Source organism: Oncorhynchus clarkii, chromosome 10, assembly GCF_045791955.1.
Source record: "Oncorhynchus clarkii lewisi isolate Uvic-CL-2024 chromosome 10, UVic_Ocla_1.0, whole genome shotgun sequence".
In the NCBI taxonomy this organism is placed as follows: domain Eukaryota; kingdom Metazoa; phylum Chordata; class Actinopteri; order Salmoniformes; family Salmonidae; genus Oncorhynchus; species Oncorhynchus clarkii.
Genome location: NC_092156.1, coordinates 14799289 through 14825289, shown reverse-complemented (window position 1 = coordinate 14825289; position 26001 = coordinate 14799289). Strand labels below are relative to the sequence as shown.

The 26001-nt window shown below is 44.7% G+C and overlaps 1 protein-coding gene across 2 annotated transcripts in view; it reads right to left on the bottom strand.

Moving 5' to 3' along the window:
• LOC139418043 (protein Jade-1-like) overlaps window positions 1-26001 on the bottom strand; it is a 218416-nt gene that overhangs the window by 135144 nt on the left and 57271 nt on the right. For both annotated transcript variants that reach the window (XM_071167151.1, XM_071167153.1), the window contains one exon: window positions 13661-13818. In XM_071167151.1, coding sequence (XP_071023252.1) covers window positions 13661-13818 — 158 coding nt within the window. The remainder of the gene's footprint in view (window positions 1-13660; window positions 13819-26001) is intronic.

Here is a 26001-nt window from a genome sequence, read left to right as displayed (position 1 = left end):
GAATGCATTTCAATTAACAGGTGTGCCTTGTTAAAAGTTAATATGTGGAATTTCAAATCCTTCTTAATGCGTTTGAGCCAATCAGTTGTGTTGCGACAAGGTAGGGGTGGTACACAGAAGATAGCACTATTTGGTAAAAGACCAAGTCCATATTATGGCAAGAACAGCTGAAATAAGCAAAGAGAAACGACAGTCCATCATTTTCTGCATTGTCTGACATTCATGTCTTAAAGTAATTTAAGACATGAATGTCAGACAATGCAGAACATTTCAAGAACCATAAAGAGCTATGATGAAACTGGCTCTCGGGCCTCCCGAGTGGCGCAGTGGTCTGCGGCACAGCATCGCCGTTCCACTAGAGATTTTGGGTTCGAGTCCAGGCTCTGTCAGAGCCGGCCGCGACCGGGAGATCCATGGGGCGCACAATTGGCCCAACGTTGTCCGGGTTAGAGGAGGATTTGGCCAGCAGGGATGTCCTTGTCCCATTGCGCACAAACTGACACAGTCACCAGGTGTACGGTGTTTCCTCCAACACATTGGTGTGGCTGGCTTCCGGGTTAAGTGTGCATTGTGTCAAGAAGCAGTGCGGATTGGTTGGGTTGTGTTTCAGAGGACGCACGGCTCTCGACCTTAGCCTCCCCCGAGTCCGAATGGGAGTCACAGCGATGAGACAACTACCAATTGGATACGACGAAATTGAGGAGAAAAAGGGGTAAAAAAATTAATATATCTTTTTAAATTTAACCTTTATTTAACCAGGTAGGCTCGTTGAGAACAAGTTCTCATTTGCAACTGCGACCTGGCCAAGATGAAAAAAAGCAGTGTGACACAGACAACAACACAGAGTTACACATGGAGTAAACAATAAACAAGTCAATGACACAGTAGAAAAAAGAAAGTCTATATACAGTGTGTGCAAAAGGCATGAGGAGGTAGGCAATAAATAGGCCATAGGAGCGAATAGTTACAATTTAGCAGATTAACATTGGAGTGATAAATGAGCAGATGATGATGTGCAAGTAGAGATACTGGTGTGCAAAAGAGCAGAAAAGTTAATAAAATAAAAACAGTATGGGGATGAGGTAGGTAGATTGGGTGGGCTAATTACAGATGGACTATGTACAGCTGCAGCGATCGGTTAGCTGCTGAGATAGTTGATGTTTAAATTTGGTGAGGGAAAAAGAAGTCTCCAACTTCAGCAATTCTTGCAATTCGTTCCAGTCACTGGCAGCAGAGAACTGTAAGGAAAGGCGGCCAAATGAGGTGTTGGCTTTGGGGATGATCAGTGAGATATACAGTGGGGAGAACAAGTATTTGATACACTGCCGATTTTGCAGGTTGTCCTACTTACAAAGCATGTAGAGGTCTGTAATTTTTATCATAGGTACACTTCAACTGTGAGAGACGGAATCTAAAAAAAATCCAGAAAATCACATTGTATGATTTTTAAGTAATTAATTAGCATTTTATTGCATGACATAAGTATTTGATACATCAGAAAAGCAGAACTTAATATTTGGTACAGAAACCTTTGTTTGCAATTACAGAGATCATACGTTTCCTGTAGTTCTTGACCAGGTTTGCACATATTGCAGCAGGGATTTTGGCCCACTCTTCCATACAGACCTTCAGGTTTTGGGGCTGTACGGACTTTCAGCTCCCTCCAAAGATTTTCTATTGGGTTCAGGTCTGGAGACTGGCTAGGCCACTCCAGGACCTTGAGATGCTTCTTACGGAGCCACTCCTTATTTGCCCTGGCTGTGTGTTTCTGGTCTTTGTCGTGCTGGAAGAACCAGCCGCGACCCAACTTCAGTGCTCATACTGAGGGAAGGAGGTTGTTGGCCAAGATCTCGCGATACATTGCCCCATCCATCCTCCTCTCAATACGGTGAAGTCGTCCTGTCCCCTTTGCAGAAAAGCATCCCCAAAGAATGATGTTTCCACCTCCATGCTTCACGGTTGGGATGGTGTTCTTGGGGTTGTACTCATCCTTCTTCTTCCTCCAAACACGGCGAGTGGAGTTTAGACCAAAAAGCTCTATTTTTGTCTCATCAGACCACATGACCTTCTCCCATTACTCCTCTGGATAATCCAGGTGGTCATTGGTAAACTTCAGACAGGCCTGGACATGCGCTGGCTTGAGCAGGGGGACCTTGCGTGCGCTGCAGGATTTTAATCCATGACGGCGTAGTGTGTTACTAATGGTTTTCTTTGAGACTGTGGTCCCAGCTCTCTTCAGGTCATTGACCAGGTCCTGCCATGTAGTTCTGGGCTGATCCCTCACCTTCCTCATGATCATTGATGCCCCACGAGGTGAGATCTTGCAAGGAGCCCCAGACCGAGGGTGATTGACCATCATCTTGAACTTCATACATTTTCTAATAATTGCGCCAACAGTTGTTGCCTTCTCACCAAGCTGCTTGCCTATTGTCCTGTAGCCCATCCCAGCCTTGTGCAGGTCTACAATTTTATCCCTTATGTCCTTACACAGCTACCTGGTCTTGGCCATTGTGAAGAGGTTGGAGTCTGTTTGATTGAGTGTATGGACAGGTGTCTTTTATACAGGTAACGAGTTCAAACAGGTGCAGTTAATACAGGTAATGGGCGGAGAACAGGAGGGCTTCTTAAAGAAAAACGAACAGGTCTGTGAGAGCCGGAAATCTTACTGGTTGGTAGGTGATCAAATACTTATGTCATGCAATAAAATGCAAATTAATTACTTAAAAATTACACAATGTGATTTTCTGGATTTTTGTTTTAGATTCCGTCACAGTTGAAGTGTACATATGATAAAAATTACAGACCTCTACATGCTTTGTAAGTAGGAAAAACTGCAAAATCGGTAGTGTATCAAATACTTGTTCTCCCAACTGTACCTGCTGGAACATGTGCTACGAGTGGATGTTGTTATCTTGACCAGTGAACTGAGATAAGGCAGTAACCTAGCATAGACTTATAGATGACCTGGAGCCAGTGGGTCTGGCGACGATTATGTAGCGAGGGCCAGCCGACTAGAGCATACAGGTCGCAGTGGTGGGTGTTATAAGGGGCTTTGGTAACAAAACGGATGGCACTGTGATAGACTGCATCCAGTTTGCTGAGTATAGTCTTGGAAGCTATTTTGTAGATGACATCGCCGAAGTTGAGGATCGGTAGGATAGTCAGTTTTACTAGGGTAAGTTTGGCAGCATGAGTGAAGGAGGCTTTGTTGCGAAATAGAAAGCCGATTCTAGATTTAATTTTGGATTGGAGATGTTTAATATGGAGTCTGGAAGTAAAGTTTACAGTCTAGCCAGACACCTAGGTATTTATAGTTGTCCACATATTCTAGGTCGGAACCGTCCAGAGTGGTGATGCTAGTCGGGAGGGCGGGTGCGGGCAGCGAACGGTTGAAAAGCATGCATTTGGTTTTACGAGCGTTTAAGAGCAGTTGGAAGCCACGGAAGGAGTGTTGTATGGCATTGAAGCTCGTTTGGTGGTAAGTTATCAGTGTCCAAGGAAGGGCCAGAGGTATACAGAATGGTGTCGTCTGCGTAGAGGTGGATCAGGGAATCGCCAGCAGCAAGAGCGACACCATTGATATAATTAGAGAAAAGAGTCGGCCTGAGAATTTAACCCTGTGGTACCCCCAAAGAGACTGCCAGAGGTCCGGACAACATGCCCTCCGATTTGACACACTGAACTCTGTCTGTAAAGTAGTTGGTGAACCAGGCGAGGCAGTCATTAGAAGAACGAAGGCTATTGAGTCTGCCGATAAGAATATGGTGATTAACAGAGTCGAAAGCCTTGGCCAGGTCAATGAAGACGGCTGCACAATACTGTCTTTTATCGATGGCGGTTATGATATCGTTTAGTACCTTGAGCGTGGCTGAGGTGCACCCGTGATCGGCTCGGAAACCGGATTGCACAGGGGAGAAGGTACGGTGGGATTCAAAATGGTCAGTGATCCGTTTATTAACTTGGCTTTCGAAGACTTTAGATAGACAGGGCAAGATGGATATAGGTCTGTAACAGTTTGGGTCTAGGGTGTCATTTGAAGAGGGGGATGACCGCGGCAGCTTTCCAATCTTTAGGGATCTCGGACGATACGAAAGAGAGGTTGAACAGGCTGGTAATAGGGGTTGAAACAATGGCGGTTTTAGAAAGAGAGGGTGCAGATTGTCTAGCCCAGCTGATTTGTACCGGTCCAGATTTTGCAGCTCTTTCAGAACCTCTGCTGTCTGGATTTGGGTGAAGGAGAAGCTGGGGAGGCTTGGGCGAGTAGCTGCGGGGAGAGCAGAGCTGTTGGCAGGGGTTGGAGTAGCCAGGAGGAAGGCATGGCCAGCCATTGAGAAATGCTTATCGACATTTTCGATTATCATGGATTTATCTGTGGTGACCGTGTTACCTAGCCTCAGTGCCATGGGCAGCTGGGAGGAGGTGCTCTTGTTCTCCATGGACTTTACAGTGTCCCAAAATGTTTTGGAGTTAGAGCTACAGGAGGCAAATTTCTGCTTGGAAAAGCTAGCCTTTGCTTTCCTGACTGACTGCGTGTATTGGTTTCTGACCTCCCTGGACAGTTGCATATTGCGGGGACTATTCAATGCTATTGCAGTCCGCCACAGGATGTTTTTGTGCTGGTCAAGGGCAGTCAGGTCTGGAGTGAAGCAAGGGCTATATCTGTTCTTAGTTCTGCATTTTTTGAACGGGGCATGCTTATCTAAGATGGTGAGGAAATTACTTTTAAAGAATGACCAGGCATCCTCGACTGACGAGATGAGGTCAATATCCTTCCAGGATACCCGGGCCAGGTCGATTAGAAAGGCCTGCTCACAGAAGTGTTTTAGGGAGCGTTTGACAGTGATGAGGGGTGGTCGTTTGACTGCGGACCCATAGCGGATACAGGCAATGACGCAGTGATCGCTGAGATCCTGGTTGAAAACAGAGGAGGTGTATTTGGAGGGCAAGTTGGTCAAGATAATGTCTATGAGGGTGCCCATGTTTACAGATTTAGGGTTGTACCTGGCTCTCATGAGGACCAACACAGGAATGGAATACCCAGAGTTACCTCTGCTGCAGAGAATCAGTTCATTAGAATTACCAGCCTCAGAAATTACAGCCCAAATAAATGCTTCACAGAGTTCAAGTAATAGACACATCTCAACATCAACTGTTCAGAGGAGACTGATGGCCCTCATGGTCAAATTGCTGCAAAGAAATCACTACTAAAATACACCAATAATAATAATAATAATAAGAAGAAGAAGAGACTTGCTTGGGCAAAGAAACACCAGTGGACATTAGACCAGTGGACATCTGTCCTTTAGTCTGATGAGTCCAAATTTGAGATTTGGACAGGTCAATGAAGACGGCTGCACAATACTGTCTTTTATCGATGGCGGTTATGATATCGTTTAGAATTTGTGAGACACGGAGTAGGTGAACGGATCATCTGCGCATGTGTGGTTCCCACCGTGAAGCATGGAGGAGGAGGTGTGATGGTGCTTTGCCAGTGACACTGTCTGTGATTTATTTAGAATACAAGCCACACTTAACCAGCATGGCTACCACAGCATTCTGCAGCAATATGCCATCCCATCTGGCTTGCGCTTATTGGAACTATCATTTGTTTTTTAACAGGACAATGACCCAACACTCCTCCAGGCTGTGTAAGGGCTATTTGACCAAGAAGGAGAGTGATTGAGTGCTGCATCAGATGACTTGGCCTCCACAATCAACTGACCTCAAGCCAATTGAGATGGTTTGGGATGAGTTGGACCGCAAAGTGAAGTAAAAGCAGCCAACATGTGCTCAGCATAAGTGGGAACTCCTTCAAGACGGTTGGAAAAGCATTCCAGCTGAAGCTGGTTGAGAGAATGCCAAGAGTGTGCAAAGCTGTCATCAAGGCAAAGGGTGGATCCTTTGAATAATTCAAATATAAAATATATTTGTATTTGTTTTAACACTTTTTTGGTTACTACATGATTCCATATGTGTTATTTCATAGTGTTGATGTCTTCACTATTATTCAACATTGTAGAAAATAGTAAAATAAAGAAAAAGCCTTTGAATGAGTAGGTGTGTCCAAATGTTTGACTGGTACTGTACATGTAGAGACACACACACACACACACACACACACACACACACACACACACACACACACACACACACACACACACACACACACACACACACACACACACACACACACACACACACACACACACACACACACACACACACACACACACACACACACACACACACACACACAGGCAGATGGGGGTTGGTTAGGAACCTTCAGGTGGCCCAGATGTTTCTCAGCTCACAATGCATGACACACAGCTTTGATCTGCCACACGGGTCCAACCATCAGCACTGATGGATAGAGCGGGTGTGTGTGTCTGTAGGGTGGGAGAACTCTATTCCCTTGGGAAGATACTCAGCTTCACTACCCAGTGGAGAACTAACACACACACAAACACTAAGCTTGGGCGATATACCGTTTATACTGTATACCAAGGTATTTCAAAATACCCCTGCTTAAGTTAAGTATAACTATAAGAAATCTAAGATGTGACAAATAACTCATATTCAGGTCAGGGCTCCAGTCATGCATTTGGTTTGCTAACTGGCTAGCTAAGTGGCTAGATGTCAAGATCAAACTTGTTGGTTACAGCGGTAATACTGTAACACCCCGGTATGATACAGAAACAGTATGAACATCTGGTTACTGTCCAACCCTTATATACGCGCATACGCAATTCCACTCAGGCAAACATCCCATATCCAGGGGAGAACTAACACACAACCACACACCGCCCAAGGATTCCTACTATAAAACACACAGAAGCACCCCCCCCACACACACACACACACACACACATACATACACCCCCACACACACATACATACATACATCCCCCCCCCCCCCCCCCCCACCCCCCCCCCCCCCCCCCACACACACACACACACACACACGCTCAGCCCTGGGGACAGCTTACACACACAATCGCTGTTGTGCTTTAGGGTGGAATACAAATTACTTCCAGTGATCCATGTACTTATTCCAAGCACAGCTTGCATGGATTTCATCTCATGTTTAACTAACAAGTCTTCAACTCACAGAGCTGATGTGCCACTACGGGGAGCTCTACTAACACACTGATGAGTTACCGGCTCATATAAAACTCACCACAGAATCCAAACCTGAGCATAATTTTGTCCATATTGCGTAAAATCTTTTCTGTGCATATGGAGTACGAGCAAGAGTCGATTTGGGATTGGGCCAGAGTTCACCAAGGCATAGATGAGACAATGCAAGGAGAGGGCATCCCTGTGAAATGGTTAACAGGAGAGAGTAATGGGAAGCCGGGCCTGTAAGTGATTTCACCCCTCCATCCAGCCACCCTGCTGAGAGAGCATAACAGCCATACCGTATGCCTGGACTCTAACCAAGCCTGGCCTTTACTGCAGCTCTGGAGCACTGGAGACCACACCACAGTTCAGATACTATTCAAAATATTCATAATACTATCGCAGGGCTTGACTGTGCTTCCTGGCACATATTGAACCAATAGAATAGTCCCAAAAGTGCAAACCCCACCCATCTGTCACAGGCTAAAGCAAACACTCAAAAGTATTTGCAAGATTGTTTTATAGTATTTGAATCTGGGTCTGCTCTGGATCTCTGCAGACACCGCTAGACCACAGGCCCTGGCAGAGTCACCGTGGTTAGACAGACTGCAGGCTGGCTGCGGCCAGAGATACCATTACCAAGCTGAACCCGGTTAGGTCAGCTAGAGCAGCAAGCCAAGCTCAAATCAGTCAGTCTTGAACCCATGGCAGCACAGGCAGGCAGACAGCAGCACCAGTCAGTCTGGTAATTATTTGGTACAGAACAGTGGGTTCTTAAAACCTCCTTGATCCATACTCATCCTTGGCTGGGAGCTGGCCTCTTTATGTCAATAATCCTCATGGAAGGAGTCTTGAATGGATGGGAAGAGTTCGGGGAGTTCCCAGTTGTTGAAGTGGACATAAAGTAGCGTACTGTGACTTCCTGGTCTGCTGGGAGAGGATGCAGCCAAATGGAACCCTATTGCCTATATAATGCACTTCTTCTGAACAGGGCCCTGGTCAAAAGTAGTACATTATAGGGAATGGGATGATATTTGGGACAGCCTCTAGGACTGGGCGGAGGTTGTTCCCAATCCCTGGAGAGCCACTGTTAGTTTCCTGGGCCAAGGCTCTGCTCTCTAAACGTCCTTCTCCCACCTGCGGTCCACCAAGCCCAACAGTCTCTCTCTCAGCTTCTGTTTTACTATCCTCTCTTCTCACAGCCCCAAAGCCATGTACATGGTCAGGAAGTCTTCCCCTCTCAGTCCCTAAGCCATGTACATGGTCAGGAAGTCTTCCCCTCTCAGTCCCTAAGCCATGTACATGGTCAGGAAGTCTTCCCCTCTCAGTCCCTAAGCCATGTACATGGTCAGGAAGTCTTCCCCTCTCAGTCCCTAAGCCATGTACATGGTCAGGAAGTCTTCCCCTCTCAGTCCCTAAGCCATGTACATGGTCAGAAAGTCTTCCCCTCTTGGGCCAAACCAAAGACAAAGTCTTCGAAGTATGATGGTTTCCAGTTCGCTGTCACCACAGTCGAAACAGAAAGAAAAATGCCTGATGCTGCGGTGTCAAGCCTTATCTCATCTTATCTTGTTTAGAGAAAAGGAGAGAGTCTCATACATGTAATTATTTCTGTCCCCAGTGCTTCAAGGGGGACTGAGGATAAAGAGACCGTGCCAATTTGTCATTCTCTGTCTACCAAATGAGACTGTTATGCAACAGCTAATTACTGGCACTTGGCCCAGGGAGAGTCTCTCTACCCCCCCCCCCCCCCCTGTAGTGCGGTGTTGGTTATCTTCCATGAAAAGAGAAAGGGGAGAGAGGAGCACAAACACAGTGACCCAGCAGTCTCACCGTATTTCTCTGCAACCATAAAGCATTTAGCTGAAACCGCCGTAGCACAGTAAGCTTGTACAGACAGACAGAGACCGAGAGCGAGAGAGCGAGAGAGACCGCACGGCAGAGGGTAAGAGGAGGACAGCAAGCCCAGAGAGAGAAGGAACACTAGGCTAGCTGAGCCAGACAGGCCCTGCAGTTTCTCTTTTCCACAATTTTTGGAAGATGATGTCATTATTTATTTTAAAGCTAGCTGTCTAAGCCTGAGGCAGGAGCAGAGAGAACAGAGGGGGGGAGGACAAAGCTTTCTAACCAACTTGAACATACCACCCGCTTAGAGCAATCAACTCCCTTCTCATTTACCTTTATTGGGCTATGTATCACTCCATCTCCACACATTCTAAATCAATCAAATCGATCAAGGAAAACTCGTGGTAATTTGTGCATATATCCACACTCACCTATTACGCTCCTTATCAATCTCTCTATATCTATCTCTCGCTCTATATCTATCTCTCTCTCTAAATCAATTTCAATTCAATTGTAGACCTGCACCAGGCTGGGAAGACTGAATCTGCAATAGGTAAGCAGCTTGGTTTGAAGAAATCAACTGTGGGAGCAATTATTAGGAAATGGAAGACATACAAGACCACTGATAATCTCCCTCGATCTGGGGCTCCACGCAAGATCTCACCCCGTGGGGTCAAAATGATCACAAGAACGGTGAGCAAAAATCCCAGAACCACACGGGGGGACCTAATGAATGACCTGCTGAGAGCTGGGACCAAAGTAACAAAGCCTACCATCAGTAACACACTACGCCGCCAGGGACTCAAATCCTGCAGTGCCAGACGTGTCCCCCTGCTTAAGCCAGTACATGTCCAGGCCCGTCTGAAGTTTGCTAGAGAGCATTTGGATGATCCAGAAGAAGATTGGGAGAATGTCATATGGTCAGAAGAAACCAAAATAGAACCTTTTGGTAAAAACTCAACTCGGCGTGTTTGGAGGACAAAGAATGCTGAGTTGCATCCAAAGAACACCATACCTACTGTGAAGCATGGGGGTGGAAACATCATGCTTTGGGGCTGTTTTTCTGCAAAGGGACCAGGACGACTGATCCGTGTAAATTAAAGAATGAATGGGGCCATGTATCGTGAGATTTTGAGTGAAAACCTCCTTCCATCAGCAAGGGCATTGAAGATGAAACGTGGCTGGGTCTTTCAGCATAACAATGATACCAAACACACCGCCCGGGCAACGAAGCATTTCAAGGTCCTGGAGTGGCCTAGCCAGTCTCCAGATCTCAACCCCATAGAAAATCTTTGGAGGGAGTTGAAAGTCCGTGTTGCCCAGCAACAGCCCCAAAACATCACTGCTCTAGAGGAGATCTGCATGGAGGAATGGGCCAAAATACCAGCAACAGTGTGTGAAAACCTTGTAAGGACTTACAGAAAACGTTTGACCTCTATCATTGCCAACAAAGGGTATATAACAAAGTATTGAGATAAACTTTTGGTTATTGACCAAATACTTATTTTCCACCATAATTTGCAAATAAATTAATTAAAAATCCTACAATGTGATTTTCTGGATTTTTTTCTCATTTTGTCTGTCATAGTTGAAGTGTACCTATGATGAAAATTACAGGCCTCTCTCATATTTTTAAGTGGGAGAACTTACACAATTGGTGGCTGACTAAATACTTTTTTGCCCCACTGTACAGTGTTGTAACAAACGGTTAAAGTACAAAAGGGAAAATAAATAAGCATAAATATGGGTTGTATTTAAAATGGTGTTTGTTCTTCACTGGTTGACCTTCTCTTGGCACACTGTGGTATTTCACCTAGTAGATTTAGGAGTTTATCAAAATCGGGTTTGTTTTCAAATTCAGGCCTGGTGTATCTATATCTGCATGTTATCTATTTTTTATTTTATTTAACTACGTAGGCAAGTCAGTTAAGAACAAATTCTCATTTTCAATAACGGCCTAGGAACAGTGGGTTAACTGCCTGTTCAGGGGCAGAACAACAGATTTGTACCTTGCCAGCTCGGGGATTTGAACTTGCAACCTTTCGGCTGCTAGTCCAACACTCTAACCACTAGGCCTGGTGTATCTATATCTACATGCATGTTATCTATCCCAGGCCTGATGTATCCTGTATGATGAGCAATAGGAGAGTAAAGCAGTGAGGTTTGATATTGTTAGCCTGTGATCCTGCCTCACTCCCTGTGTGTCCGTCCCTCTGTCCGCCCCTCCGTCTGTCTCCGTGTCTATGTGTGGGTGTCACAGTCTCACTCTAGGAGAGGAATTACCCTACAACCCAGTCTGTGTAGTTTCCCTCGTCAGAGGAATCCCGACCCACATCTCCATGTTACCAGCAGCTCTTCTGATCCTGTGATCTCTGGATCACTACTAACTCTCTCTCACAATGCAGCTGACCTGACCTAATCTCTAGAACACATGCTCCAGCTGACCTGACCTAATCTCTAGAACAAATGCTCCAGCTGACCTGACCTAATCTCTAGCAAACATGCTCCAGCTGACCTGACCTAATCTCTAGAACACATGCTCCAGCTGACCTGACCTAATCTCTAGAACACATGCTCCAGTTGACCTGACCTAATCTCTAGAACACATGCTCCAGTTGACCTGACCTAATCTCTAGAACACATGCTCCAGTTGACCTGACCTAATCTCTAGAACACATGCTCCAGTTGACCTGACCTAATCTCTAGAACACATGCTCCTGCTGACCTGACCTAATCTCTAGAACACATGCTCCAGTTGACCTGACCTAATCTCTAGAACACATGCTCCAGTTGACCTGACCTAATCTCTAGAACACATGCTCCAGCTGACCTGACCTAATCTCTAGAACACATGCTCCAGTTGACCTGACCTAATCTCTAGAACACATGCTCCAGCTGACCTGTCCTAATCTCTAGAACACATACTCCTGCTGACCTGTCCTAATCTCTAGAACACATGCTCCAGCTGACCTGACCTAATCTCTAGAACACATGCTCCAGCTGACCTGACCTAATCTCTAGAACACATGCTCCAGCTGACCTGACCTAATCTCTAGAACACATGCTCCAGCTGACCTGACCTAATCTCTAGAACACATGCTCCAGCTGACCTGACCTAATCTCTAGACCACAAGCTCCAGTTGAGATAACTTCCAGTAAACCTGTAAAAGGTGTGTGTGTTTGTGTGTCATGGACCCTCACCCTGGATCTCACATGATGTTTGGATTTCTACACGGCATCACATGGTGGGACCACATCCAGAACTCCCTGGTCAGAACCTCCCCAACTGTGACTGTTCAGTCACCTGGTTAGATCAAACCCACCCCTGGAACTTGCCCTCATCCCAAAGGAGCAATCCCCCAACTGGCCACGGCCAAGAGGAAGACCGAGAGCCAGATCGTCCGACCAGTTGGAGTATTGGATAGAAAACACTCTGAAATTTCTAAAACTGTTTGAATGATGTCTGTGAGTATAACAAAACTCATATGGCAGGCGAAAACCTGAGAAAAATCCAACCAGGAAGTGGGAAATCTGAGGCTTGCAGTTTTTTTAACTCAGCACCTATTGTAGATACAGTGGGAAATTGGTTATGTTGCACTTCCTAAGGCTTCCATTAGATGTCAACAATCTTTAGAACCTTGTTTGAGGCTTCTACTGTGAAGTGGGGCCGAATGAGAGGGGAATGAGCCAGGTGTCTGGCAGATTGCCACAGGCTCGTATCGCGCGGTCACGAGAGAGTTAGCTTTCCTTCCATTGCTTTTCTACAGACATAGGAATTCTCCGGTTGGAACATTATTGAAGATTTATGATAAAAACATCCTAAATATTGATTCAATACTTAGTTTGACAAGTTTCACGACCAGTAATATAACTTTTTGAACTTTTCGTCCGACGTTCGGCTGGACCTGAACTCGCGTTTGGATTTGTTTACCAAACGCCCTAACAAAAGAAGCTATTTGGACATAAATAATGAACGTAACGCGCCAATGTAAAATTTGATTTTTTTAAATATAAATATGCACTTTAGCGAACAAAACATACATGTATTGTGTAACATGAAGTCCTATGAATGTCATCTGATGAAGATCATCAAAGGTTAGTGATTCATTTTATCTCTAATTGTGCTTTTTGAGACTCCTCTCTTTGGCTGGAAAAATGGCTGTGTTTTTCTGTGACTTGGTGGTGACCTAACAATCGTTTGTGGTGCTTTCGCTGTAAAGCTTTTTTGAAATGAGACACTGTGACTGGATTAACGAGAATTTTATCTTTAAAATGGTGTAAAATACTTGCATGCTTGAGGAATTTAAATTATGAGATTTTTTGTTGTTTTGAATTTGGCGCCCTGCACTTTCACTGGCTGTTGGCGAGGTGGGACGCTACCGTCCCACATATCCCAGAGAGGTTATGAACAAATTCTAATTTACAATGACGGCCTATCCCGGCCAAACCCTAACGACGCTGAGCCAAATGTGCGCCGCCCTATGGGACTCCCAATCACAGCCGCATGTGATACAGCCTGGATTCGAACCAGGGACCGTAGTGATAGTGACGCCTCTTACACTGAGATGCAGTGCCTTAGACCACTGCGCCACTGGTTTCATTTCAAAATCCCGAAGTATCCCTTTAAGTGTGGTTGTTCCATGGTCGTACTGTATTAGAGCAGTCAAAGCATTCAAACAGTTAGCATCGCCCCTACCTGACGACAGGTTCTGGGATGGCGTCTATGCTGGCAGGAACCTGGACCCCCTTCTCCCACTCCTGTCTCCAGGGGTCTGACAGCACATAGAAGTCATCGGGGCCCAGCTGGGCCGAGTCTGGCAGCTTCATGGCTGTGATGAAGTCCGTCCGGAACACCTGACAGAAAACACAAAGAGAGAGGGTTGACACCTGACACAATACAACAGAGAAGGACAGAGAGATTCAGTTAAATTATCACAATCATTTGCATCTGTATAGCAGTTTGATTTTGAGAATAAATGACAGGTTTTAGGCTAAACATGACCATCTCTGAGGCTGTACATTGTTGGAAGCAGTCCATTTAGGTTAATTTAAGAGTTATAATGTAAGCACAAAACAAGTACTTTTGCGGTTGGCAGCGGTCAAATAAAAGTTCCAATTAACACTACACAGTATTTGTGAATACAAAGCCAGCATATTCGTCCCATAATAAGCACAGATCCCCAACCCCATGAATAAAAATACTCAAGGACATCAGCCACAGGCCCACGGCACCGTGCAGAGGCGAAAAATAATGACTACTTATTTACTACCAACATCAAGTAGTAAACATCTCTACCTGATTACTACGGGAAACACTACTGTTTTCCTACTGAACACGTTCCTGTGTATCTTGAGTAGTACATAAACTACACATTCACTACACAATCCTCCCCATCCGTAGTGGTTAAGTAGTATTAGGTAGGGGTTAGGCAGTGGTTAGATAGTATTATGTAGTGGTTAGGTAGTATTAGGTAAGGGTTAGGTAGTATTAGGTAGGGGTTAGGTAGTATTAGGTAGGGGTTAGGTAGTATTAGGTAAGGGTTAGGTAGTATTAGGTAGGGGTTAGGTAGTGGTTAGGTAGTATTAGGTAAGGGTTAGGTAGTATTAGGTAAGGGTTAGGTAGTATTAGGTAGGGGTTAGGTAGTATTAGGTAGGGGTTAGGTAGTATTAGGTAAGGGTTAGGTAGTATTAGGTAGGGGTTAGGTAGTGGTTAGGTAGTATTAGGTAAGGGTTAGGTAGTATTAGGTAGGGCTTAGGTAGTATTAGGTAGGGGTTAGGTAGTGGTTAGGTAGTATTAGGTAGTATTAGGTAATGGTTAGGTAGTATTAGGTAAGGGTTAGGCAGTATTAGGTAAGGGTTAGGTAGTATTAGGTAAGGGTTAGGTAGTGGTTAGGTAGTATTAGGTAAGGGTTAGGTAGTATTAGGTAAGGGTTAGGCAGTATTAGGTAAGGGTTAGGTAGTATTAGGTAGGGGTTAGGTAGTATTGGGTAAGGGTTAGGTAGTATTAGGTAAGGGTTAGGTAGTATTAGGTAGGGGTTAGGTAGTATTAGGTAAGGGTTAGGTAGTGGTTAGGTAGTATTAGGTAGGGGTTAGGTAGTATTAGGTAAGGGCTAGATAGTGTTTAGGTAGGTAAGGGTTAGGTAGTATTAGGTAAGGGTTAGGTAGTATTAGGTACGGGTTAGGTAGTATTAGGTAAGGGTTAGGTAATATTAGGTAGGGGTTAGGTAGTGGTTAGGTAGTATTAGGTAAGGGTTAGGTAGTATTAGGTAAGGGTTAGGTAGTATTAGGTAGGGGTTAGGTAGTATTAGGTAGGGGTTAGGTAGGGGTTAGGTAGTATTAGGTAAGGGTTAGGTAGTATTAGGTAGGGGTTAGGTAGTATTAGGAAGTATTAGGTAGGGGTTAGGTAGTATTAGGTAGGGGCTAGATCGTATTAGGTAGGTAAGGGTTAGGTAGTATTACGTAAGGGTTAGGTAGTGGTTAGGTAGTATTAGGTAGGGGTTAGGTAGTATTAGGTAGGGGCTAGATAGTGTTTAGGTAGGTAAGGGTTAGGTAGTATTAGGTAAGGGTTAGGTAGTGGTTAGGTAGTATTAGGTAGGGGTTAGGAAGTATTAGGTAGGGGTTAGGTAGTATTAGATAGGGGCTAGATAGTGTTTAGGTAGGTAAGGGTTAGGTAGTATTAGGTAAGGGTTAGGTAGTATTAGGTAGGGGTTAGGTAGTATTAGGTAGGGGTTAGGTAATATTGGGTAAGGGTTAGGTAATATTGGGTAAGGGTTAGGTAGTATTAGGTAGTATTAGGTAAGGGTTAGGTAGTATTAGGTACGGGTTAGGTAGTATTAGGTAAGGGTTAGGTAGTATTGGGTAAGGGTTAGGTAGTATTAGGTAAGGGTTAGGTAATATTGGGTAAGGGTTAGGTAGTATTAGGTAGTATTAGGTAAGGGTTAGGTAGTATTAGGTACGGGTTAGGTAGTATTAGGTAAGGGTTAGGTAGTATTGGGTAAGGGTTAGGTAGTATTAGGTAAGGGTTAGGTAGTATTAGGTAAGGGTTAGGTAGTATTAGGTAGGGGTTAGGTAGTATTAGGTAGGGGTTAGGTAATATTGGGTAAGGGTTAGGTAATATTGGGTAAGGGTTAGGTAGTATTAGGTAGTATTAGGTAAGGGTTAGGTAGTATTAGGTAGTATTGGGTAAGGTAGTATTAGGTAGGGGTTAGGTAATATTAGGTAAGGGTTAGGTAGTATCAGGTAAGGGTTAGGTAGTATTAGGTAAGGGTTATGTAGTATTAGGTAGTATTAGGTAAGGGTTAGGTAGTATTAGGTAGTATTAGGTAAGGGTTAGGTCGTATTAGGTAGGAGTTAGGTAGTGGTTAGGTAATATTAGGTAAGGGTTAGGTAGTATTAGGTAAGGGTTAGGTAGTATTAGGTAAGGGTTAGGTAGTATTAGGTAGGGGTTAGGTAGTATTAGGTAAGGGTTAGGTAGTATTAGGTAGGGGTTAGGTAGTATTAGGTAAGGGTTAGGTAGTATTGGGTAAGGGTTAGGTAGTATTGGGTAGTGGTTAGGTAGTATTAGGTAAGGGTTAGGAAATAATAGGTAGGGGTTAGGTAGTATTAGGTAGGGGTTAGGTAATATTGGGTAAGGTAGTATTAGGTAAGGGTTAGGTAGTATTAGGTAAGGGTTAGGTAGTATTGGGTAAGCGTTAGGTAGTATTGAGTAGTGGTTAGGTAGTATTAGGTAAGGGTTAGGTAGTATTAGGTAGTGGTTAGGTAGTATTGGGTAAGGGTTAGGTAGTATTAGGTAAGGGTTAGGTAGTATTTGGGTAAGGGTTAGGTAGTATTAGGTAGTGGTTAGGTAGTATTGGGTAGTATTAGGTAAGGGTTAGGTAGTATTGAGTAAGGGTTAGGTAGTATTAGGTAAGGGTTAGGTAGTATTAGGTAAGGGTTAGGTAGTATTAGGTAAGGGTTAGGTCGTTTTAGGTAAGTGTTAGGTAGTATTGGGTAAGGGTTAGGTAGTATTAGGTAAGGGTTAGGTAGTATTAGGTAGTGGTTAGGTACGGGTTAGGTAGTATTAGGTAAGGGTTAGGTAGTATTAGGTAAGGGTTAGGTAGTATTATGTAGTGTTTAGGTAGTATTAGGTAGTGTTTAGGTAGTATTAGGTAGGGGTTAGGTAGTATCAGGTAAGGGTTAGGTAGTATTAGGTAAGGGTTAGGTAGTATTGAGTAAGGGTTAGGTAGTATTAGGTAAGGGTTAGGTAGTATTGAGTAAGGGTTAGGTAGTATTAGGTAAGGGTTAGGTAGTGGTTAGGTAGTATTGGGTAAGGGTTAGGTAGTATTAGGTAGTATTAGGTAGGGGTTAGGTAGTATTTGGGTAAGGGTTAGGTAGTATTAGGTAGTGGTTAGGTAGTATTGGGTAAGGTTAGGTAGTATTGGGTAAGGGTTAGGTAGTATTAGGTAAGGGTTAGGTAGTATTAGGTAGTATTAGGTAAGGGTTAGGTAGTATTAGGTAGTATCGGGTAGGGGTTAGGTAGTATTGGGTAAGGGTTAGGTAGTATTGGGTACGGGTTATGTAGTATTAGGTAGGGGTTAGGTAGTGGTTAGGTAGTATTGGGTAAGGGTTAGGTAATATTAGGTAGGGGTTAGGTAGTATTAGGTAAGGGTTAGGTAGTATTAGGTAGTATTAGGTAGTATTAGGTAAGGGTTAGGTAGTATTAGGTAGTATTAGGTAAGGGTTAGGTAGTATTAGGTAGTATTAGGTAAGGGTTAGGTAGTATTAGGTAAGGGTTAGGTAGTATTAGGTAGTATTAGGTAAGGGTTAGGTAGTATTAGGTAGGGGTTAGGTAATATTAGGTAGTATTAGGTAAGGGTTAGGTAGTATTAGGTAGTATTAGGTAAGGGTTAGGTAGTATTAGGTAGGGGTTAGGTAGTATTAGGTAGGGGTTAGGTAGTATTAGGTAAGGGTTAGGTAGTATTAGGTAGGGGTTAGGTAATATTAGGTAGTATTAGGTAAGGGTTAGGTAGTATTAGGTAGGGGTTAGGTAATATTAGGTAAGGGTTAGGTAGTATTAGGTAGTATTAGGTACAGGTTAGGTAGTATTAGGTAAGGGTTAGGTAGTATTAGGTAGGGGTTAGGTAGTATTAGGTAGTATTAGGTAAGGGTTAGGTAGTATTAGGTACGGGTTAGGTAGTATTAGGTAGTATTAGGTAAGGGTTAGGTAGTATTGGGTAAGGGTTAGGTAGTATTAGGTAAGGGTTAGGTAGTATTGGGTAAGGGTTAGGTAGTATTAGGTAAGGGTAAGGTAGTATTGAGTAGTGGTTAGGTAGTATTAGGTAAGGGTTAGGTAGTATTAGGTAGTGGTTAGGTAGTATTGGGTAAGGGTTAGGTAGTATTAGGTAAGGGTTAGGTAGTATTTGGGTAAGGGTTAGGTAGTATTAGGTAGTGGTTAGGTAGTATTGGGTAGTATTAGGTAAGGGTTAGGTAGTATTGAGTAAGGGTTAGGTAGTATTAGGTAAGGGTTAGGTAGTGGTTAGATAGTATTGGGTAAGGGTTAGGTAGTATTAGGTAGTGGTTAGGTAGTATTGGGTAATATTAGGTAAGGGTTAGGTAGTATTGAGTAAGGGTTAGGTAGTATTAGGTAAGGGTTAGGTAGTATTAGGTAAGGGTTAGGTAGTATTACGTAAGGGTTAGGTCGTTTTAGGTAAGTGTTAGGTAGTATTGGGTAAGGGTTAGGTAGTATTAGGTAAGGGTTAGGTAGTATTAGGTAGTGGTTAGGTACGGGTTAGGTAGTATTAGGTAAGGGTTAGGTAGTATTAGGTAAGGGTTAGGTAGTATTATGTAGTGTTTAGGTAGTATTATGTAGTGTTTAGGTAGTATTAGGTAGGGGTTAGGTAGTATCAGGTAAGGGTTAGGTAGTATTAGGTAAGGGTTAGGTAGTATTGAGTAAGGGTTAGGTAGTATTAGGTAAGGGTTAGGTAGTATTGAGTAAGGGTTAGGTAGTATTAGGTAAGGGTTAGGTAGTGGTTAGGTAGTATTGGGTAAGGGTTAGGTAGTATTAGGTAGTATTAGGTAGGGGTTAGGTAGTATTTGGGTAAGGGTTAGGTAGTATTAGGTAGTGGTTAGGTAGTATTGGGTAAGGTTAGGTAGTATTGGGTAAGGGTTAGGTAGTATTAGGTAAGGGTTAGGTAGTATTAGGTAGTATTAGGTAAGGGTTAGGTAGTATTAGGTAGTATCGGGTAGGGGTTAGGTAGTATTGGGTAAGGGTTAGGTAGTATTGGGTACGGGTTATGTAGTATTAGGTAGGGGTTAGGTAGTGGTTAGGTAGTATTGGGTAAGGGTTAGGTAATATTAGGTAGGGGTTAGGTAGTATTAGGTAAGGGTTAGGTAGTATTAGGTAGTATTAGGTAGTATTAGGTAAGGGTTAGGTAGTATTATGTAGTATTAGGTAAGGGTTAGGTAGTATTAGGTAGTATTAGGTAAGGGTTAGGTAGTATTAGGTAGGGGTTAGGTAATATTAGGTAGTATTAGGTAAGGGTTAGGTAGTATTAGGTAGGGGTTAGGTAGTATTAGGTAGTATTAGGTAAGGGTTAGGTAGTATTAGGTAGGGGTTAGGTAATATTAGGTAGTATTAGGTAAGGGTTAGGTAGTATTAGGTAGTATTAGGTAAGGGTTAGGTAGTATTAGGTAGTATTAGGTAAGGGTTAGGTAGTATTAGGTAGGGGTTAGGTAGTATTAGGTAGGGGTTAGGTAGTATTAGGTAAGGGTTAGGTAGTATTAGGTAGGGGTTAGGTAATATTAGGTAGTATTAGGTAAGGGTTAGGTAGTATTAGGTAGGGGTTAGGTAATATTAGGTAAGGGTTAGGTAGTATTAGGTAGTATTAGGTACGGGTTAGGTAGTATTAGGTAAGGGTTAGGTAGTATTAGGTAGGGGTTAGGTAGTATTAGGTAGTATTAGGTAAGGGTTAGGTAGTATTAGGTACGGGTTAGATAGTATTAGGTAGTATTAGGTAAGGGTTAGGTAGTATTGGGTAAGGGTTAGGTAGTATTAGGTAAGGGTTAGGTAGTATTGGGTAAGGGTTAGGTAGTATTAGGTAAGGGTAAGGTAGTATTGGGTAAGGGTTAGGTAGTATTAGGTAGTGGTTAGGTAGTATTAGGCAAGGGTTAAGTAGTATTATGTAGTGGTTAGGTAGTATTAGGTAGTGGTTAGGTACGGGTTAGGTAGTATTAGGTAAGGGTTAGGTAGTATTAGGTAAGGGTTAGGTAGTATTAGGTAAGGGTTAAGTAGTATTATGTAGTGGTTAGGTAGTATTAGGTAGGGGTTAGGTAGTATTAGGTAGGGGTTAGGTAGTATTGGTTAAGGGTTAGGTAGTATTAGGTAGGGGTTAGGTGGAGAGAGACTTTGACTTTCTTTAATGATACATCCTCATTTCATTAACACCTGACTACCACCACCCCCCTTTTAAAAAACAAATATCCCCTGTACTGTGTACTCACCTTGCACTCTACCCCATGACACAAAACATCACCACTTTTACAACCTTATATCCAACCCATCTTCCCCAGCTGTACAGACGGCCCCCCGACACACCATATCTCCTGAAACATCTCTATATCTCAAATCCCACCCTAAGGGGCGCAGACACCTGGGTCTGTTATCCCCCCACCTTTGACCCTGTTCTTCCTTGTTAGCCAAATAGCCAACTTTGCCTGAGCAAACAGATCATTCAACAATACATATTTGGCCTTTTCCTTCTTCGAATACCTGTACCCCAATATAAACATCCCGACAGTAAACTCCACCCCCAACCTCTCACAGACATTCCAACAGACATTAATGGCATTAACCTATTAACCTGGCGCACACAGAAGACACATGAATCACAGTTTCACTCATGACACAGGAAGGACACCCCTATCCAACTAGAGAGGGAGAGAGAGAGAGAGAGAGAGAGAGAGAGAGACCAACCAAGGAGGGCCTACATCAGCACCTAGATCTTCTGCACAGATTCTGTCAGACCTGGGCCCTGACAGTAAATCTCTGAAAGACAAAAATAATGGTGTTCCAAAAAAGGTCCAATCACCAGGATCACAAATACAAATTACTTCTAGACACAGTTGCCCTAGAACACACAAAAAACAATACATTTCTCGGCCTAAACATCAGCGCCACAGGTAACTTCCACAGAGCTGTGAACGATCTGAGAGACAAGGCAAGAAGGGAATTCTATGCCATCAAAAGTAACATAAAATTCAACATACCAATTGGGATCTGGCTGAAAATACTTGAATCAGTTATAAAACCCATTGCCCACCAACCAAGAATTCACAAAATGGGACAAACACCAAATTGAGTCTCTGCATGCAGAATTCTGCAAAAATATCCTCTGTGTACAACGTAAAACACCAAATAATGCATGCAGAGCAGAATTAGGCCGATACCCGCTAATGATCAAAATCCAGAAAAGAGAAGTTAAATTCTACAACCACATAAAAGGAAGCGGTTCCCAAGCCTTCCATAACAAAGCCATCACCTACAGAGTCCCCTAAGCAAGCTGGTTCTGGGGCTCTGTTCACAAACAGACCCCACAGAGCCTCAGGAGAGCAACACAATTAGACCCAACCAAATCATGAGAAAACAAAAAGATCATTATTTCCAATGTGTCAAGTAATTAACAAAAAAACAGAGCAAACTAGAACACTATTTGGCCCTAAACAGAGAGTACACAGTGGCAGAATACCTGACCACTGTGAGTGACCCACACTTAAGGAAAGCTTTGACTATGTACAGACTCAGTGAGCATAGCCTTGCTATGTCTGCCTATGGCGGCCTATGTGCACACTGCCCATAAAATGAGATGGAAACTGAGCTGCACTTCCTAACCTCCTGCCAAATGCATGACCATATTAAAGACACATATTTCCCTCAGAATATACACAGATCCACAAAGAATTCGAAAACAAACCCGATTTTGATAAACTCCCATATCTACTGGGTGAAATACCACAATGTGCCATCACAGCAGCAAGATGTGTGACCTGTTGCCACAAGAAAGGGTCAACCAGTGAAGAACAAACACCATTGTAAATACAACCCATATTTATGATTATTTATTTTCCCTTTTGTACTTTAATCATTTGCACATCGTTACAACACCGTATATATACATAATATGACATTTGTAATGTCTTTATTATTTTGGTAATGTTTACTGTTCATTTTTATTGTTTATTTCACTTTTGTATATTATCTACTTCACATGCTTTGGCAATGTTAAAATATGATTCCCATGCCAATAAAGCCCCTTCAAGGGAGAGAGAGAGAGCGAGCGAGAAGCAGAGAAAGAGAGCGAGAAGCAGAAAGAGAGCGAGAAGCAGAGAGAGAGCGCGTGAGAGGCCGAGGGAGCGCGTGAGAGGCTGAGAGAGCGAGAGGCTGAGGGAGCGCGTGAGAGGCTGAGAGAGAGAGCGAGAGGCTGAGAGAGAGAGCGAGAGGCTGAGAGAGCGCGTGAGAAGCTGAGAGAGCGCGCGAGAGGCTGAGAGAGAGAGCGAGAGGCTGAGAGAGAGAGCGAGAGGCTGAGGGAGCGCGTGAGAGGCTGAGAGAGAGAGTGAGAGGCTGAGAGAGAGAGCGAGAGGCTGAGAGAGAGAGCGAGAGGCTGAGAGAGAGAGCGAGAGGCTGAGAGAGAGAGAGGGAGAAGCAGAGAGAGAGAGCGAGAGGCTGAGGGAGCGCGTGAGAGGCTAAGAGAGAGAGAGAGAGAGGCTGAGAGAGCGCGCGAGAGGCTGAGAGAGAGAGCGAGAAGCAGAAAGAGAGAGCGAGAGGCTGAGAGAGAGCGAGAAGCAGAGAGAGAGAGGCTGAGAGAGAGAGCGACAGGCTGAGAGAGAGAGAGCGAGACCCCGAGAGAGAGCGAGACCCCAGTAAGTTCTGGGCTGTACAGTATATGAAAAGGCCATATGTAAAAACCCAGGCAGACAGCCGAGTGGAAATTGCCTTGGCCGACAAGGGTGTCTGCCAGCACAAATAGACAATGCAATGTAGGGAGTGTGTGTGACAGTGTGTGTGTGGGACGGAGAGAGCAAAGAGAAAATGTGTGTGTGTGTGTGTGTGTGTGTGTGTGTGTGTGTGTGTGTGTGTGTGTGTGTGTGTGTGTGTGTGTGTGTGTGTCTCTCTCTCTCTCTCTCACTCCTCTCCTTCAGCAGACCAAAGCTGGGGGAGGACAGTCAGGATGATCTCCTGCTCTCTCTCCAACACCCAGCAGCAGAGGCAGGGCCACCTCTAGCCTTTGGGGACCTTAAGCGACATTTGGTTTCTGTCCACCAAGCAGGCAAAACATTTTAGTGGTTCCCGTCTTGATGGTGGAGAGAACATTTTTTAAGTTAATTTCCTGCAATTCCAGACATTTTGCCATGGGGCGTAGATAATGATTGCTATTTTATAGCACATTTCATGCGAATTTGAGTGAGAGTGACTAACAACAATTTTGAACTTATACTATTATAACTCTCAATATTAAGTTGAGACCAGAGTGAGACCGCTTATGTCTGGAACCAGCCCACACAGGAAAGGAGTGATTCATTTTTACTGCCCTGTGTTTAAACAAACCAACCACAGCTAATTAATGTCAGGGAAACAGAATTACAAGGTCCCTGGTTTTAATGTCCACTCCTCTCGCTCTCCCTCCCCCTTTCCCCATCCATCTCTCCTTTCCCCCCATTCCCTCTCTCCCTCCCCCATTCATCTCTCCTTTCACCCCATTCCCTCTCTCCATCCACCATCCATCTCTCCTTTCCCCCCATTCCCTCTCCCTTTCCCCATCCATCTCTCCTTTCCCCCATTCCCTCTCCCTCCCCATTTCCCCATCCATCTCTCCTTTCACCCCATTCCCTCTCTCCCTCCCCCATCCGTCTCTCCTTTCACCCCATTCCTTCTCCCTCCACCTTTCATCTCTCCTTTCACCCCATTCCCTCTCTCCCTCCCCCATTCATCTCTCCTTTCAACCCATTCCCTCTCTCCCTCCCCCATCCGTCTCTCCTTTCACCCCATTCCTTCTCCCTCCACCTTTCATCTCTCCTTTCACCCCATTCCCTCTCCCTCCCCATTCATCTCTCCTTTCAACCCATTCCCTCTCTCCCTCCCCCATCCATCTCTCCTTTCACCCCATTCCCTCTCTCCCTCCCCCATCCATCTCTCCTTTCACCCCATTCCCTCTCTCCCTCCCCCATCCATCTCTCCTTTTACCCCATTCCCTCTCTCCCTCCCCCATCCATCTCTCCTTTCACCTCATTCCCTCTCTCCCTCCCCCATCCATCTCTCCTTTCACCCCATTCCCTCTCTCCCTCCCCAATCCATCTCTCCTTTCACCCCATTCCCTCTCTCCCTCCCCCATCCATCTCTCCTTTCACCCCATTCCCTCTCTCCCTCCCCCATCCATCTCTCCTTTCACCCCATTCCCTCTCTCCCTCCCCCATCCATCTCTCCTTTCACCCCATTCCCTCTCTCCCTCCCCCATCCATCTCTCCTTTCACCTCATTCCCTCTCTCCCTCCCCCATCCATCTCTCCTTTCCCCCCATTCCCTCTCTCCCTCCCCCTTTCCCCATCCATCTCTCCTTTCCCCCCCATTCCCTCTCTCCCTCCCCCTTTCCCATCCATCTCTCCTTTCCCCCCCATTCCCTCTCTCCCTCCCCCTTTCCCATCCATCTCTCCTTTCACCCCCATTCCCTCTCTCCCCCTTTCCCCATCCCTATCTCCCTTTACTCTTCTTTCTCATCTTTCCCTGCCTCTCTTATATCAAACAGTGTGTGTGTGTGTGTGTGTGTGTGTGTGTGTGTGTGTGTGTGTGTGTGTGTGTGTGTGTGTGTGTGTGTGTGTGTGTAGGGTTTAGGACGAGCGTGAGGACGAGCGACGCCCAGGCTTGTCAGGTGTGTATAATAATGAGGACAGTAGGACAGTGCGTCCCCATCCTGTACCATCCCCTGTACACAGCATTAACGGCCAAGGAAAGGGCACTGCAATGACCTACAGCTATTAACTTCAGTACCATCAGGGGAGAAAACACACACACACCTCTTAGCTGACTGAAGATGTAAACCCAGGCAGGTTGGGATGTGAGTTATGTTTTCGTAGCGAGCAGGGTTCTCATTAACTCCAATCTAGTGATGACATCTTAGTGATTTTAGTTATCTTAGTGATGACATGGGGAGCGAGGGGATGAGAGGCTGAGAGGGATTGCTAATCACACTAGAGAGAGAGAGAGAGAGAGACAGCGAGAAACAGAGACAGACAGAGAGATAGAGAGAAACAGAGCGAGAGAAACAGAGCGAGAGAGACAGAGCGAGAGAGAGAGAGAGACAGAGCAAGAGAGACAAAGCGAGAGAGACAGAGAGAGAGAGAGAGACAGAACGAGACAGAGACAGAGCGAGACAGAGAGACAGAGCGAGACAGAGAGACAGAGCGAGACAGAGAGACAGAGCGAGACAGAGAGACAGAGCGAGACAGAGAGACAGAGCGAGACAGACAGAGCGAGAGAGAGAGCGAGAGAGAGAGCGAGAGAGAGAGAGAGAGAGACAGAGACAGAGACAGAGACAGAGAGAGAGAGAGAGAGAGAGCGAGAGAGACAGAGCGAGAGAGACAGAGCGAGAGAGACAGAGCGAGAGAGACAGAGCGAGACAGACAGAGAGAGAGAGAGAGAAAGGGAGCACCATCCACAGAACAGAACTCTGTTCAACTCAGCAATGTAATGTGTCTCACTGTAACTGGACAGTCTGCATGTTCCCATCCAGGGTGCTGATGTTCAATAAGTATGAATAAGACAACATTTAGATATGCATAATGTTCTTCTCACTAAACAATGTGAGAAAACCTTTTGGAACCAAGGACTGCTACCTGACCTTGTCCAATAACAACACTCATTTCTGTTTCCTGTTACAAAGTGTTTTCATGGCCCAGTGCTGCTGGAAGGTGAACCGTGAAGGAGGACAATAGCAGTTGACGTTTTTTTTTAAGTACAAGTTGTTGTTCCCTCTTTGCTAATGAGCCTAGTTTCCATGGTAGTGCCAGTGTC